This window comes from Melanaphis sacchari, unplaced genomic scaffold, assembly GCF_002803265.2.
Source record: "Melanaphis sacchari strain LSU unplaced genomic scaffold, SCAv2.0 Contig271_pilon_pilon, whole genome shotgun sequence".
In the NCBI taxonomy this organism is placed as follows: domain Eukaryota; kingdom Metazoa; phylum Arthropoda; class Insecta; order Hemiptera; family Aphididae; genus Melanaphis; species Melanaphis sacchari.
The window spans coordinates 326261-341343 of NW_020271144.1; the positions used below are offsets into that span (position 1 = coordinate 326261).

At 36.8% G+C, this 15083-nt stretch overlaps 1 protein-coding gene across 2 annotated transcripts in view; it reads left to right on the forward strand.

Annotated features, from left to right (window-relative positions):
• The first annotated feature begins 576 nt into the window (after nt 1–576).
• LOC112595368 (POU domain protein 2-like) overlaps nt 577–15083 on the forward strand; it is a 38034-nt gene continuing 23527 nt past the window's right edge. The window contains exons 1-2 of one of the 2 annotated variants that reach the window (XM_025340527.1): nt 577–1718; nt 12912–12962. In XM_025340527.1, coding sequence (XP_025196312.1) covers nt 1289–1718; nt 12912–12962 — 481 coding nt within the window. In that variant the 5' untranslated portion in view covers nt 577–1288. The remainder of the gene's footprint in view (nt 1719–12911; nt 12963–15083) is intronic. The other variant, XM_025340528.1, reaches the window with a different exon arrangement.

Consider the following 15083-nt stretch of genomic DNA (forward strand, 5'->3'; position numbering starts at 1 on the left):
ACCAACGCGCACGTATAATAAATATATTGTATTATATTATTATATTATGTATAAAAAAAAATGCCGAGCGTACAAATATAAGAAAACCTAAAAAAGCCGCGCGGCCAAACGGAAGTCCGATTTAAAGAACTAGGCGTGTCCTTTCGGGGACCGGAGATGCGAGAAAAAAATCCGTACCCGCGAAAAGTTACAAGAGCTGCCGGGTGGACTTTTGACGGTGAGAGGAGACCTGGGGGGGGGGGTCTAAAGTTTTGCAAATCCGTACGCGCCACGTCCGACGGGGACGGAGAGGAAAATCGTCGTCGCCTCTGACGAAAATGCCCGCGAACAGCGCTCGACGCGCGCGCCCGCCGTACACACCGGCGCGCACACGCACGCGGGGCGTGTTCCGATTGGTCCCGCCGCCCGTCATGCCCCTCGGACGGCCCCACCGGACCTGTGTGCGTAAACGCTTCCACCCGTGCCGGTCCGGCGTGGTGGTGGTGGCGGATGCGGCGGCGGTGGCGGCGGTGGCCGACGGCGGCGGCGGCGACGCCGACGACTGAATGAGACTACACCGCGCGCCGCCTTCATATAGTCATACGCACCGGTCAAACGTACACGGTCGTCCCGCGTGCGGTTGTCGTTCGTTTTTTTTTTGGGTTTTTTCCGTTTTTTATTTTACGTTTTTTAAAAATTTTTCCTCGTTACCGATATAGTGGAAACCCCAAAAAAAAAAAAAAAAATTTTAATAAATCGTCGTCGTCGCCGCGAGACACAGTGCCCATGTCGAGATACACGACATCGTAATAATATCGAATTATTATTGAGAGTCGTCGTCGTCGTCATACCCGTACGTCACACACGCGTATTGTTGTATTTATTTTAATATTATATAATTACAATATAAATAACATACGCGCGCCGTGGATAATATTATTATTAATTTTTACGATTGTCGTGTACGCGCGATTGTGCCGTCGTCGAGACACTACGTTTGCCGCGCGAGCATTTGTCGCGCGCGCGCGTTCGCCCGTGTTACCGTCCGTCCGTTAAGCTGGAGGGCTTACCCGCGGTGGCCGGCGGAGAGGGGCTAAGGCTGGCCGCGGCCACCGGCGCCCAGTACCGCCGGGTCGACGACGACTCGAAGCTCGCGCACAAGTTCCACCCGGCCGGGTTCGAGTTCTACCGTAACCTGCACAAGTTCCACAACCTGAACAACAACAACAACCACAGCAGCAAGAACAACAACAACAACGACTCGCCGCCCTCGGACAAAGCGGCCGTCGCGGCGGCCGCAGCCGCGGCCATGATCCTGCAACAGCACCACCGCATCGGCGGTCTGCTGGCCGGCCGGCGGCCGTCGTCTTGCGACGCCTCCGTCGCCGCCGCCGCGGCCACCGACCAACAGCCGCTCGACCTCAGCTCGCTGTCCGTGCCCAAGTACAACAACGGCGGCCGGGCGCACCCGTACTTTGCGCACCATCACCACAACAACCATCATCACGGCCGGGTGGCGGCCGGCCACCAGCAGTCGTCCGCCAAGTCGGCGGTGTCGTCGCCGCCACCGCCGCCGGCCCTGATGCGCGCCGTCCACGCGGCCGTCGGTTCGTCGTCCGACGACGACGACGAGGACGACGACGACGAAGACGAAGACGACGAACGCGGCAGCATTGGCGGCAGGAGGAGTCGCGGCGATCAGTCGTCGCCGCTACCGCCGCCCACGCCCAACGAAAACGGTAAGCCGATTTTTATGTGTCCTGCATTATCCTTTGCCGCCGCGATCATCACACACTGACGGCAATGTTGACCTTGTTGGTTTCACCCCGACGTATCACACTTATTCAAATTTTCTCGACCTTTGTCTCGCGCCCCTCGTCCCGCGGCGGCACCTGTTATTGTACCTAAGTATTTCTCTCGATTGCGAGACATCGGCAAGTCTGCCTTTTATCGCAGCCCATCGGTTATATTCGGAACGATCGAACACAATAGTATTATTACGTCTGGTACGATATTTAGAACAAGGGCATCGGTGTTATAATTAGCGATCGTAATATTATGTTAACGACTAACGACATGTCGATTAGTCATGGTTATCGAAAATCCTACACTCGCTGCAGGTCTCTCTCCCGAGAGAGTTATTTCCGGTGAAAGAATATCATGTTTTCCCGAATCCGTCGATCGCGTTTGCGTCACGGCTGCAATATTTTAATGATCAGAGTACAATATACTAATAATTATAAACTGTGGCGTGAGATAATATACACATGCTCGTACGATTGAATGAGATGTGACGAGACTGTTGGCTATTAATAATATTGTCGACGAGTGTATTGTACTTGTACGGTTTTTAATTAAACACTCGCTACACGATGGTGTATTTTCCTACCGTATGCGCGCACCTGCAAAGACTTGTCGTTTCAGGATTATTATTATTAGAAATCGTTTTGGAATCTTAATAATATGTGCCTGTATTGTGGAATCGGTCGATATTCCATTTTATGATTCCTACAACCTATTTATCTCTGACTCGATATTATGCGATGATTATTAATATTGTATAATGTATAACTTGTTAAACGAATTAATTTTGGAATTAGATTGCACGGGAATTTGGAGTATACTTATGTTTCGTTGATTAATGCGATAAAGAAAGCGCAAACTGTTTGATCCTCATAGAAATAAAATTAAATAGGTACTTAAGATTAAAAAAAAAAAATCATTTCGCGGAAATTCTATTTTTAAAGGATACGGGTTTGAATGTAACCATTGTCAGATCGTTTACATTTCCCAAATTCAAGTTATAAAATTAGAATAATACACCTAAACAGAGATCGATAGATTATTCGAGACGGCACGTGTACATAAACCGTGAAATTACGATTAAAATTTAAAATATTGATATGATATTAGAAAATTAATTTCTTCATGACTTTAAATTATAACTAATAGTGTTATTTTTAAAACTTCTTATAAGATCAGAAACATCTTCTTGTACAATAATAAATTAATGATAATTAAATGTTATTATTTACGAGTATAAATAACATTTTTCAAAAGAAATGTTTTGTAATGCATTTTTTTTTGTCAAATTTACTTCTGTGTGTATTTAATTTTCGAAAATATTTTTAAAATTTTTTTAACTTGAAACTGAAATAATCAGTATTTTTTTTATTTATTTATATGTATCAAATAAACTTATTGATAAAAAAATCTTGACATAATTTTTTTTTTCATATTAAGTAATAATTATTATAATAGCGTCTAACAAATTGATGATTTGTTAACTTTATAATATTATTATTAAATTTTAAATAGTATATATTTTATTTTTTAAATTAGCTAAATCTAAATATAAAGTAACTTAAATAATTCAAACATAATTTATGAAGCATAACGATAATAATATAAAGCTGTAAAGATTTTATATAAATATATTTTTAATATCTTCACGAAAAAAAATAAAAATCTGTCTTTTTTCTATACCTATTGATATAATTAGTTTAATCATTATGATTTATAATCTATACAATAATCAAAGTCTTCACTACTTTATTTTAAACAGTTTTGCTTATGATAAAACATTTCTTTGGTTTAATTTTATTATTAATCAAATTTTAACCCAGGCAGTTAGAAATCTCATTAATTACAATGTTTTTTTTTTTGTTACACCATAATGTTTATTTGCGTTTTATGTATGTATGAGTTATTACTCTACAGTTCACCTGTTTTTATTTTATCATTATAAATTCTTATGTAGTTACACACAGGATAATAAGTAATTGTATGCATTTTTATCTCGTGTGCAGATTGTGTGAATTACAAACATCCATCATATAATGCACATATCGTATTCAAATCCATAAAATGTATACTTATTATCATAGAAACGGATAGTTGTACTACAATAAAAAAAAAAAAAAAAATGTTTATATTTTGCTCATGTTCTTTAATGCGATTCTTGGTAAAAATTAAGAATTATTATTTAATTGCGAAACAAACAAAACTCACACGTGTGCAATATCTTAGTTCGTTTATCACAATGCTTTAGTTTCGTTCCGTTTCTTTATTTTCGTTTCATCGGGTAACGTCTTCTATAACCGTCAAAACATTGCAACATATACATTCATTTTATATGGTTATATCCCTTATAATAAGTTTATAAGAACTCAGTTATTATACTCTAATTAAAATAGTTAGGAATTCTGTCGATGACATAATTGTGTAACATATTCATGTATATAAACTATGCGGATGTGTGAAGTATTTAAAAAAATGTTATCAGAGAGGAATGTTTGCTAATCGGCAAACGAAATTGATACAAGTTAACCACTGTTGATCGTTAACACTATATCAAATTAAAAAACTTTCCAATAGTTTTTCCGGGATTTACCTCGTAATAAAAATAACACTTTGACATTATTTCAAACTACGGTTCACGGCGCGCGACGGTGTTATACCATAAAAACGAAATTTAAGTGTAATAAATCCAATTTTTTTTATACATTATGTATTGAAATTCTTAAAACTGATGGTTAGACTCTGTACTACAAAAAATTAAGTGAATATGCCTGTTGTGAATTTATGATGTGTCAAACAGCAAGAACATCGTTTCTGTACCAATAATGTGTGTTACGCGATTTATGTTTTGTACCATGTACCGTATAAACCTATGTTCGTGTAGGATCCTATAAAATACCAAACATATACGTTCATAAAGCTTGCCCTTTTGCCTGATAATGAATTTTATATATATATATATAGAAATGATTTTCATAAGAAACCTGGACAAATTGAACAGAATAAATATAATATTTTACAGAATAAGAAAATTACATTTTTTTAAAACTATTGTTTACCTTCTTCTTCAATCGTAAATCGTGATGTATCTAATTTGTATATTAAAATTAACTACAAATTATAATTTTGAGCCGTAGGCTAATTAAAAAAGTACAACGTTTGAAATATTAATTTAAAATTTAAAAAAAAAAAATGTTCATTTACCAAACGATTTATGGCACATGATTCTATGTAAAAGTCTTATGAAATTGGGTTGAATAATAATTTTTTATGTGTGTTTAATGTTTGTATTTTCAAAAATGCAAATTGATAAATGTTTAAATTATAGTCTTTAAATCGTTATTCTTGAAGTTACAATTAAATAATGAAAATAAATATCTTTATGTACTAAATTTACTGTTGTGTCCAATTTTTAATAAGTATCAAGCTGAGGAAATGTTAGGTTTGAAGAGAGGTGAATAAAATAAATCTTTTAGACTAGTATATGTATATCTACCCGAAAACGAGTTCATAGAATGTAAAAAAGAAAACACATCATCGTAAAACCAATCGGATACTTAAATGATAATTTAATTAATTTTAATAAATAAGTAAATTTTATATAGACACGTGGTGGTGCTCTTCTTTATTTTATTTTTGTGGGGAGGGCCTCGATTCTGAATACGTTAATTGAGGGGCTAAGCCCTGGTTCTGAATATATTAATTGGGGGCTAAGTTCCGGTGAGCCACCCAATTACTACGTACGGTATTGTCATAAGTTTTTATTGTAAAATCATCAAAAAATTATTATAACAAAATACTATACAACAACCCGCGGTAGACGCGAAGAAGCCATTTGACTGTAATCCTATTACGCTGTATTTACCAATAAAGTGTCCCTGTCCTGCACGAGCTCGTATCGTTGATATATCGCACGCGTCCTTTCCGTGTAGGTAAACCCTTTTTTTTGTTGGAATAGGTACCCATACAATTATACCGTGATCGGAAAGCGAAAAAAAAGAAAAGAGGTAGGTAACACAAGTCGTTATCCGGAAGGGTCGCGCCTCCCGGTTTTTTCCCGTTTTGTTTTCCGACGGCTCGCGTACGCGTAACCCCATCCGGCATCCACCCCCCATCATCATCATCATCGTCGCCGTCGTCGGTTAGGTCTGCGGGTCCGAATCCCGTGCGGATTGAACGGCGTAACGGGTTGGGCACGAGGGCTACTTTGTTCGGGAGGGCACACTTCCTCATCCCCCGCCCGCCCATCTGTGTAGTACCCATTATTATTGTTACCATACGTATCGCTCGCGCGCGCCGTTATAATATTTACACGGTGACTCTCGGGCCGGCGGTCGTGCCCGTGCGCCGCTGCTGCGTCCCCCGGACAGATGTTTGTAATAATGGTATAATATAATAAATACGCACGGCCGACGTGTGTCTACCTCGGCGCGCGAGACTCATGAATTCCCCCGCTCGAGCCAAAACCATATATAACAATACAATATCCAACTAAAAAACAATAACGATTAAAAAATAAAACAGCGCGCGCGCGTTTCCGCATTTTTCCATAGACGACTTTGACGGGCGATTCGCGTCCCCGTCACACATGCGCGAACGCAGTCAAGCAGTGGACCTAAAATACGTACACATTGACGATGGGCGTTGAATTTCATCAATTCGCGGTTTTTACCGTGTTCGAGGGTTAACGCAAAACGATTTGGAGTATTTGATATCGCTATAATATTATGGTATTGCCGGCGGCGGTTGTCACCTTCACGAGGTCGAATCCGATGTTTTTCCAGATTCAGAAACCGCGCGTAACCGCTCCAGAAGCATACGTTATACGTTATTTTATTATGTACCTACACGCGTACGATGTCTCGCTTCATGGTACCGTTTGGTATCAACCGTGTTTCCGTACGCCACGCCCATCGTGATTATCGCGATTTTCCCGTGAATTATTTATCACACGCAACGTCATACTTATTCAATATTTTCTTATTTATAATTTCCCCACTGACGTTATTATATAATAATAATATGTAGACATGTCATGCAAAGTAACCGTATCGAGAAAACGTCTTGGCGAGCTATTCAAAGCATTTTATTATTTGAAGATAATTGTCATTAAGCCACCGTCATTATTATTATTATTTCACTGGAAAAAAAACATATTACAAAACGCGTATAATGTACCAATAAAATTAGAAGAAACATCGATATAGTAACTAATTAGTAATTTGTATCGTTCTCGTTGCGACGTATGACTAATTGGTATATAATAAATACATGCTGATGACGTGGCCGTGTGATTGACGTTATAATTTGTTTTACAGGAGAACATCTACCTAAGTTTTCTAAACCTATATATTATTCATTTTATATTATATCATTAGTAGAGAATCGTGGTGTTTATTACTCAAAAATTTAAAATTTAAATTCTATGTTTTTTTTTTTTTTAATATTGCCACGTCATTAATTCCATAATTGGATTTAGGCACCACCGCGTAGTTAAATAAAAATTACTCGAAACAAAAGGGAACAATAACGTACGACCTCTGTAACACAGTAGTCTTTTAATTTTATGCAAATAACACGTTAGCATAATATTATGACCTAGTGCCGTTAATTTCGGTGATATCCCGTCTTATCTGCACCGGCGATCTCAAGGAGTTTCCGTTTTAAGACTTGCATAAGACATAATGAGATATCATGGTTATAAAAATGAAAAATTGAATAATGTCTAAAGTAATCATCTACAGAAACAATGAGTTCACACATTTTATACGTATAAACAAAATAATATGCATGTCTTTCAGCCAATGGACGATATATATATTTTCATTGAACAGCCGTGTAGTTAATTATGTAAAAACAAAAGATAAAAAGTGCTAAGAAGGAATAAAATAAGGTTTCGTCCTTGATTGTTTAATATTTTGTTATTCGAACACGTGAACAATTGCATTTACGGTGTACCTAATGACGTATATCCATCAAAACTTGAAGAAATTATTAAAGGTAACGTATAGCCTGGTTTCCGTCGTAACGCATTAGAACAAGGACTGGTAAAATTACCATATAATATCGTATCCAACATTTTATGTTAATGTCTAAATGCATCAAATCGGTTTTTAATTTACTTCTCCTTCGAGTACAATAATTATAAGTGCATTATCTCACGCTCCCAGTGAACCCGGACAAGTGCCAATAATAACTAAAAATCAGTGGCGCCTTTTCTCCAGAGATCCCTGTAGATTGCACCCGGGGCAACGACGTTTAAATGCATTCATATTTGTATACCACCTGTTGATACGTCAATTTAACAGGTTCGATATCAGATTTTAGTCAGAAGATGTTAAAATATATTATGTGTATTTTAATATAACCTTATACAATCGTATTCAGAGATAAATATCACTGTATAAGTATATAACATACAGTTTCGCCGAATGACTGTGTCGGTATTGTTTCGTTCTCACGACAAAGCCTAGGGCGTTAAAGTCACTTTTCCGAAAAATCTAAATTGGACTCGCCACTTGATCGTACAAGAGACAGAAGGGTGGTATGTGTATATAAGAATGGGAAAAAACCTAGTAAAATAATGGGAAATAAAAAGAAATAAATTAAATGTACTGAGAAACAGAGAGACGACCGGCGCGTCGATCGTCTTATGAATACGTTATGATTATATATAAGAAAAAAGAAGTGCCCGGTTAAAAGCCCAGAAGCTAAAACGTATTATTTCTACTCCGGTAATGACTCGGCACAATTTGTTAGTTCGGAATTAGCTTCTCCTTTCATACACACATACATACCATACTACACGTGTGTAAGGCCTTCGTAGTTATCAATAATGAATACAGTATAATATGTAAGAAGACGAACGTCTTAGAAAGAGCAAGACAGAAAAAATAAAAATGCATTAAGAATATTATTTGTCATCGATTGTGTGACTCGTGCAAGAATGCCGGCGATATATGTAATCCGTTTCGGGTAATTATTCTTTTGTTAGTAAAATGCGTTCTTTATTGGTGTCTCGACCAATGGCCGACATGGACAATAATATCATTCCACATGCGGTTTTTTCTCAATTCCATTATTATTATATTATAATGTATGTATTCAGATTGATGTCGTGACACAAAAGAAAACTATAAGGAGAGAAATCCGTACAAAGAAAAAAATCAAATTTGGTATTTAAATCTTTTAAAATTGGTTGGTTGATCATAATTTATAACTCGAAAACGTTCACGTTGATACTGAAATGACTGCGAAGAATATTTATCATTTAAGTGTCTTGTAATTTAATATTTTTATATGAGTATAAAAAAGTTATGGTTTTTAAATCATAAATTATTAATAAAATACCATCCATTGAAAAGAATCTCGTTGTTTCAGTTTTCTTTGTTGCGAAATAATAATAATTATTCGTGAATAACACATATAACTTAGAAAGTCCTTGTACGTAATTAGCGTAATCAATGTCATACAATTATTATTATAAACGTATAATATGTCGAGGTATTCGTACGATGGTTTTCGGTGTTGGCTCGGCGTTTATCTCTCCATAGTGTCCCGCCTGGCAATTTCGAAATACAAACAACGCGCGGGGGTTTTAATATTATATTTGTATAGGATTTGAACACTGGGGTCGAAACTCGAAAGGCGATCCGAGTTGAGCGGAAAAAAAAATTAAGTGTATATAGCGAAGAGTAAAAACGTTTCGACTCTGTTGTTGTAGTACGAGATGCGGGTGTTGTGCCTACCTACCTCTACCTACAATCGCGCGGCCCATCGGCGGGTGACCACCGCCACTCCGTATAATACGTATGTATATGTGTTCACGCGTCTACTATCGACTACTATTATCCATGATAATATAATGTTATATAATAATATTATACCATACCTATATACGTTCACGACGACAGTGGTCTCGCGCGGAACCGTCGCCCCCGTCGTTTCCGCACCTGTCCCACCGCGCACCGGTCGTCTTCGGTTGATAATAATAATAATAATAACAATAATTGCCAACGCGCCCGTCCGTCCTACCACTAAACACACACACATACATGATGTATATATATATATATATAAAATTTATATGTAGTACGGTGAGATCTGGGTAAGTAATATATTATAATAATGTGTATGTGCGCGTCCTACTACCGCGCATGGTAATACGTAATAATAAAAAAATATATACTTCCTCGGGCGGCAACACGCATCATGTACAGCGCGAGGAGAGACGACACGGTGTGAACAAGTTACCCGCGGCGGCGCACCGTTTCAATTTGTCCAATTATCGCGCAAGGGATTAATCACCGTCGCCGCCGCCGCCGCATCATCGTCATAGATACGCGCGGTGGTCGTTTGTCAAACGCGTGTAAAGAGTGGAAAGAAAAAAAAAATTACACACACTCACACACATAAGCCGTAGGTACGCATATTAAAAAAAACCACACCGGTGTGGCGGTGGCGGTAGAATGAGGAAGAAGAAGAGGAGGAGGATTGGCTGTGCCCCCGAGGCCGGCGACCGGCACCTAGGAATGTTTTTTATTTTTATTTTACAATTCCTATATCACTATATGATATTATGTTACGAGTGTTTCGACGACGACGACGATGACTACGAACGATGATGATGATGCCGCCGCCGCCGCCGCGCGTTGCATGTAAATCGGTTCGTGGCCCGACGACGACGACGTCTTCATTACTGACGAACGCCGCTCGCACTCGATATAATTTATAATAATAATGATAATAATATGATATACTGACGACGACGACGAGACTGTGGTAGTAGGACTTGAGCCGGTCGCGGTTGCAGCGCCCGTAATACTATCATTATATATACATAGGTGTATTATGTGTGTATAATATATGTATCGTACGCTACGTTTATATGCGCATAAACGCGCGTCCGCCGAGACAGGTGTGCTCAATCAAAACGAAAGAGGAAAATAATATATTATAAACGCCTCTTCTCTGCGCTCGCGCGCGCGAGCGTCGAGTTCTTCACTTTTACAAATTTCAAAATCTGTACTATACGCCTGTTTCGTACAATAATAGCGCCGGTATATACGACCGACTGCTAAACGGTTTTGTGTACATGTATATATAGGTAATATGGGTAATATACGCGGCCTGGAAACGAAATTAAGTGTCGGTGTTTATATGTATATAATATAATATATAGGTACCTGCGCCGACATCAAACGCTATTACTTTCCCGCCGCCACTGTTGACCATCGGTGTAATTTTTTTTTCCATATTATATTATATGTTCGACGTGAGTAAAATCGTTCGTATAGGAATATATGGACGGCTCACTAGATGTGTATATATATATATTATCTCTATCGCGAATAGAACGCTGTGTTACGTATTATCATATCTGACCAGATACGCCTGCAAAATAACTATATCACAATACGTTTTATATATTATAATATATACGTGCGAAATGTGTTGCCTCGGTGATTTTTTACTTTAACATTTGTCCATATATATATATATTAAATAGTCATTACACGCGATTCGATGATATCATTCGTTATTTTATCAAATATTTGTGATGTTTGTATAACCTCTATATTATATTTTCCTGTTGTATTTACATGTAACTTATTCGGCATAGATAGTGCACTTTATTATATTCATAGAATATTATGTGTATTTCCTTGAACGTGACTATAGGATTTATAGGGCCAGCGGGACACTTTTAGCGTTCGAAAAGTGAATTCGAGTTCGAGTGCTTGACACACATAGTAACGAAAACCACAACAATAAACGAGATCCTACCGAGAGAAGTATTACCGGGCCCGGGATATAGACAAAAGCGATTATTGTATGGATATGTCTAGGGAGTCTTGAAATGAAGTCAAGGTCTCTATAGTGGAATTTATTGCTGCGAATTTCGGTGCCACCCGGTAGCTCTCATACATGTATATAGTGTATTGTATATAATATATTTATTCATGTGCGTTGACGACGGTGGCGGTCTGATATGTAAAAAAAGCATTAAGATGGACAAAAAACATACACACACACACACACACACACACACACATACACTATATACCGAGCGTTAGGAATTCATTAGCGGCGAGATAGAAAGGGTTCGAAAGAAATCCTTGGTCTTAATTGTGTATAAAAGCGTCTGTGGATATAATATATGGAAACCGGCGCGTAATTAGAATAGACGAAAATTGTATTTTAATAATAATAGTTGATAATAATAATAACAACCGCGGTAGCCCCGGAAGAATGAAAAAGTGTTTAGAGAGAAGGCCATTAGTTATTCATGGCTGACACGCGGGGCTGAATCATGCGTTATTAAAAAAAAAAGAACCCGAAAGAAAGAGAGGTAGAGAAATAATATCGTATTGCTTAACGACGAAATATTCTTTACATATATATGCTTCAAACCCATTCTGTTTCTCATTAAAATATCATTAGTCCGAACGAGTGTGTGCCTTTCGATTCTCTCCCCACCTCCCCTCAAACTTTGGGACCCCGCTAATGACACACACACGACTCTGTGTATGATTATTAATCTTCCCCACTCTTGATATAAACTAGATAAGTAAAAGTCTGTAATGCCATAATGGTCATTTGTTGCGGTTTTATTTTTTTTGCTTCTATGTACCAAGACCAATACAATATGATTCCGATAACTGTATATTAAATTAAATATTCAAAACCATTGAGAATATTTTAATTAAAAAAAAATTCTATAGGTAATACACTAATAATATTAAATTATTTTTATTTGTGTTAAACATGATAATTTATAGGCTCATGATTTATACTATGATATATACTATACGGTGACGTCAACACATTTGATTCATCTCGTAAATACCAGATGACTATCACTATGTACGAATGACTCAAATATCTACCGAAATATTATAATATATACGAGACAAAATTAAAACATTTAATCGGTCAATTTATCATAATATTGACGATATTAATAGGAATATTATATTTTATTCTGCGAAACTGTCGTTCACCTTGTTTTCTTGTTTGCATAGTTTCACTTTAAATTGTGTGTGAAATCTGGTCTGTATATATATCACTCAACATGCGTATATTTTTTATTTCTTCAACACTATAATGTGTGTTTCATTTATTTTTTTTAGACACTTCAGACCGACTGATGCACCTAGAACACAAATTCTACTGCCGAGATGGTGAGTCTTAAAATTCTATTTTAATCATTTATTCTACACAAACACATATTACACAACAATATGTGTAAAATGTTTACTGTGCATCACTACAGTGTATAATTCCCTCCTTTTTTATTCGTTTCGCCAAACATAATTATGTTCGCGTTCTTGTATCGGTGGTGACCTTGGCATTTTTATTACCGTTGCGGTCGAAAATTATCGACGATATTTTTACGGCTATTAGGCCTCATCTTAGAATATAAGTACTACTTTCAAAACGTGTTTACTCGATGTAAAAAATGATAGCTCTCGGGTGCAGAAAACTGGCGCCAACGCACAACCACCACCACCACTACAATCACTACCACCGGTCACCACCACCCTATAGGGGCGACTACCTGTAAAACGTTGGCTCAGGTTAGTTTATTGTGTTTAGGTATATGATATTGTATTTATATATACATGTATATATAAATATTTAATATAATATACGTTGGCGTAAGCGTTGTGTAAGAATCTTATATGAGTGTTTGGTGCCGATTTTTTTTTCTTTTTTTTTTTACTGGAGAATCGGTACAAGTAAAAGGATTAACTCCGTGGGAAACACGGCACAGATTAATGAGAGTCTATTAGAGGTCTATGGAATAAAAAAAAAGAAAAAATAATGAAATAATGAAGTAGTAGTTTCGTGTATTGTTTTCGACTGGACCGCAGACGACGAATCGTGATGGACGACCGAATGATATTTGACAATGGAATTTGGCATTGTAATACGGAATTATAAATGAAAAACAAAACAAAAAAAAAAATGAAACATTTTTAGGCTCCAAATTTCACGCTCAATATTAGCAATAAACGGTTGTGTATTAATGTATACGTATATATGTTACTTTCACTCTCTGTGTCAATAATTTGGTTCAATAAAAAAAACGATATATTTTCTGCTCTCGTTAAAAATCCATGGTCGATATTTTTGTTGTCTTTCGAAATTTTAATAATCAGTAATTTCTAGTTTTCCAAATAGTAAAAACATACCTATATTTACGTTGATCTAATTAGATTATCGTGATCTTCCGTAAAAGACAAATTGCGTTATTAAACCGAAACGGTCCAGTACTGAGCACGAGTTAATAGTTTCGGTATGTCACGAACTTCTCGGGAGTCGGTGGTTCGTCTGCTTTCTTTCCGGCTTCCCCGTAGTAATTTAATGAACCGAAACGTGAATACTAGTTATTTTATTGTACTCCGTTAATCTAAATCACCCAAAATGCGTAATACGAAATATCTTAATTCAACCAAATGTATCGGACTACATGCAGGTATGTAAAAACAAAAAATTAGAAAATTAGTGTTTTTGTTATGTATCTTTGCATCATATAAATCCAATGGGATAAAAATGTAAAATGACTTGCACTACTGTTGAAATAACTGAAACCTGAACAACTGGCTCGTTCTCATTAATCATGTCTTATACAGACAAGCGTAAATCTAATTTAATTTTAAATTACTTCTTTTTATATGGATATAAAGTTCTATGCTATTTTATTCCTAGTAATAAATGTATATGTAATATAATGCACATAAAAACGCGTAAATGCACACGTTGTTTTTATTCCGAATAAGATTACGATTCAGATAGTGTAGTTTTTTTGCACGCAGAAATTCAATATCGGAAACGAGTGTGTACCTACTAAGTACATGAATGTTGCTCTTGATTATCAGTTATGCAAATGAATGGTATTATATTGCGTGTAATAGCGAAAGCATAATTAATGTTATAAAAATGGTGGGAGTAGAACTATTCGTAGAAAAAAAACTAATTTCGTTTTTAATGTCTTTCTTCAGGTCGGAAATATAAAAAGTGGAAGGGAAACGATGATAAATTATAATAATGCATACGAGAAATATAATAATTAACAGGTACTATATTATGTAAAAAAAAAATCGTTACTGGACCACATCGAATAAACAGTTTCTCAACCAGACTAGGAAATTCTTCAATAAATTCTTGTAAACAGACAATTCTTTCTTTTTTTTCCTCCCTGCAACAATATAATTCCCATTCATGTATGCGCATTTTGTTGACAATTTCCTACACGTTCTTGCAGTCTGGTCACGTTTTTTACACAACTGCATTAAAGC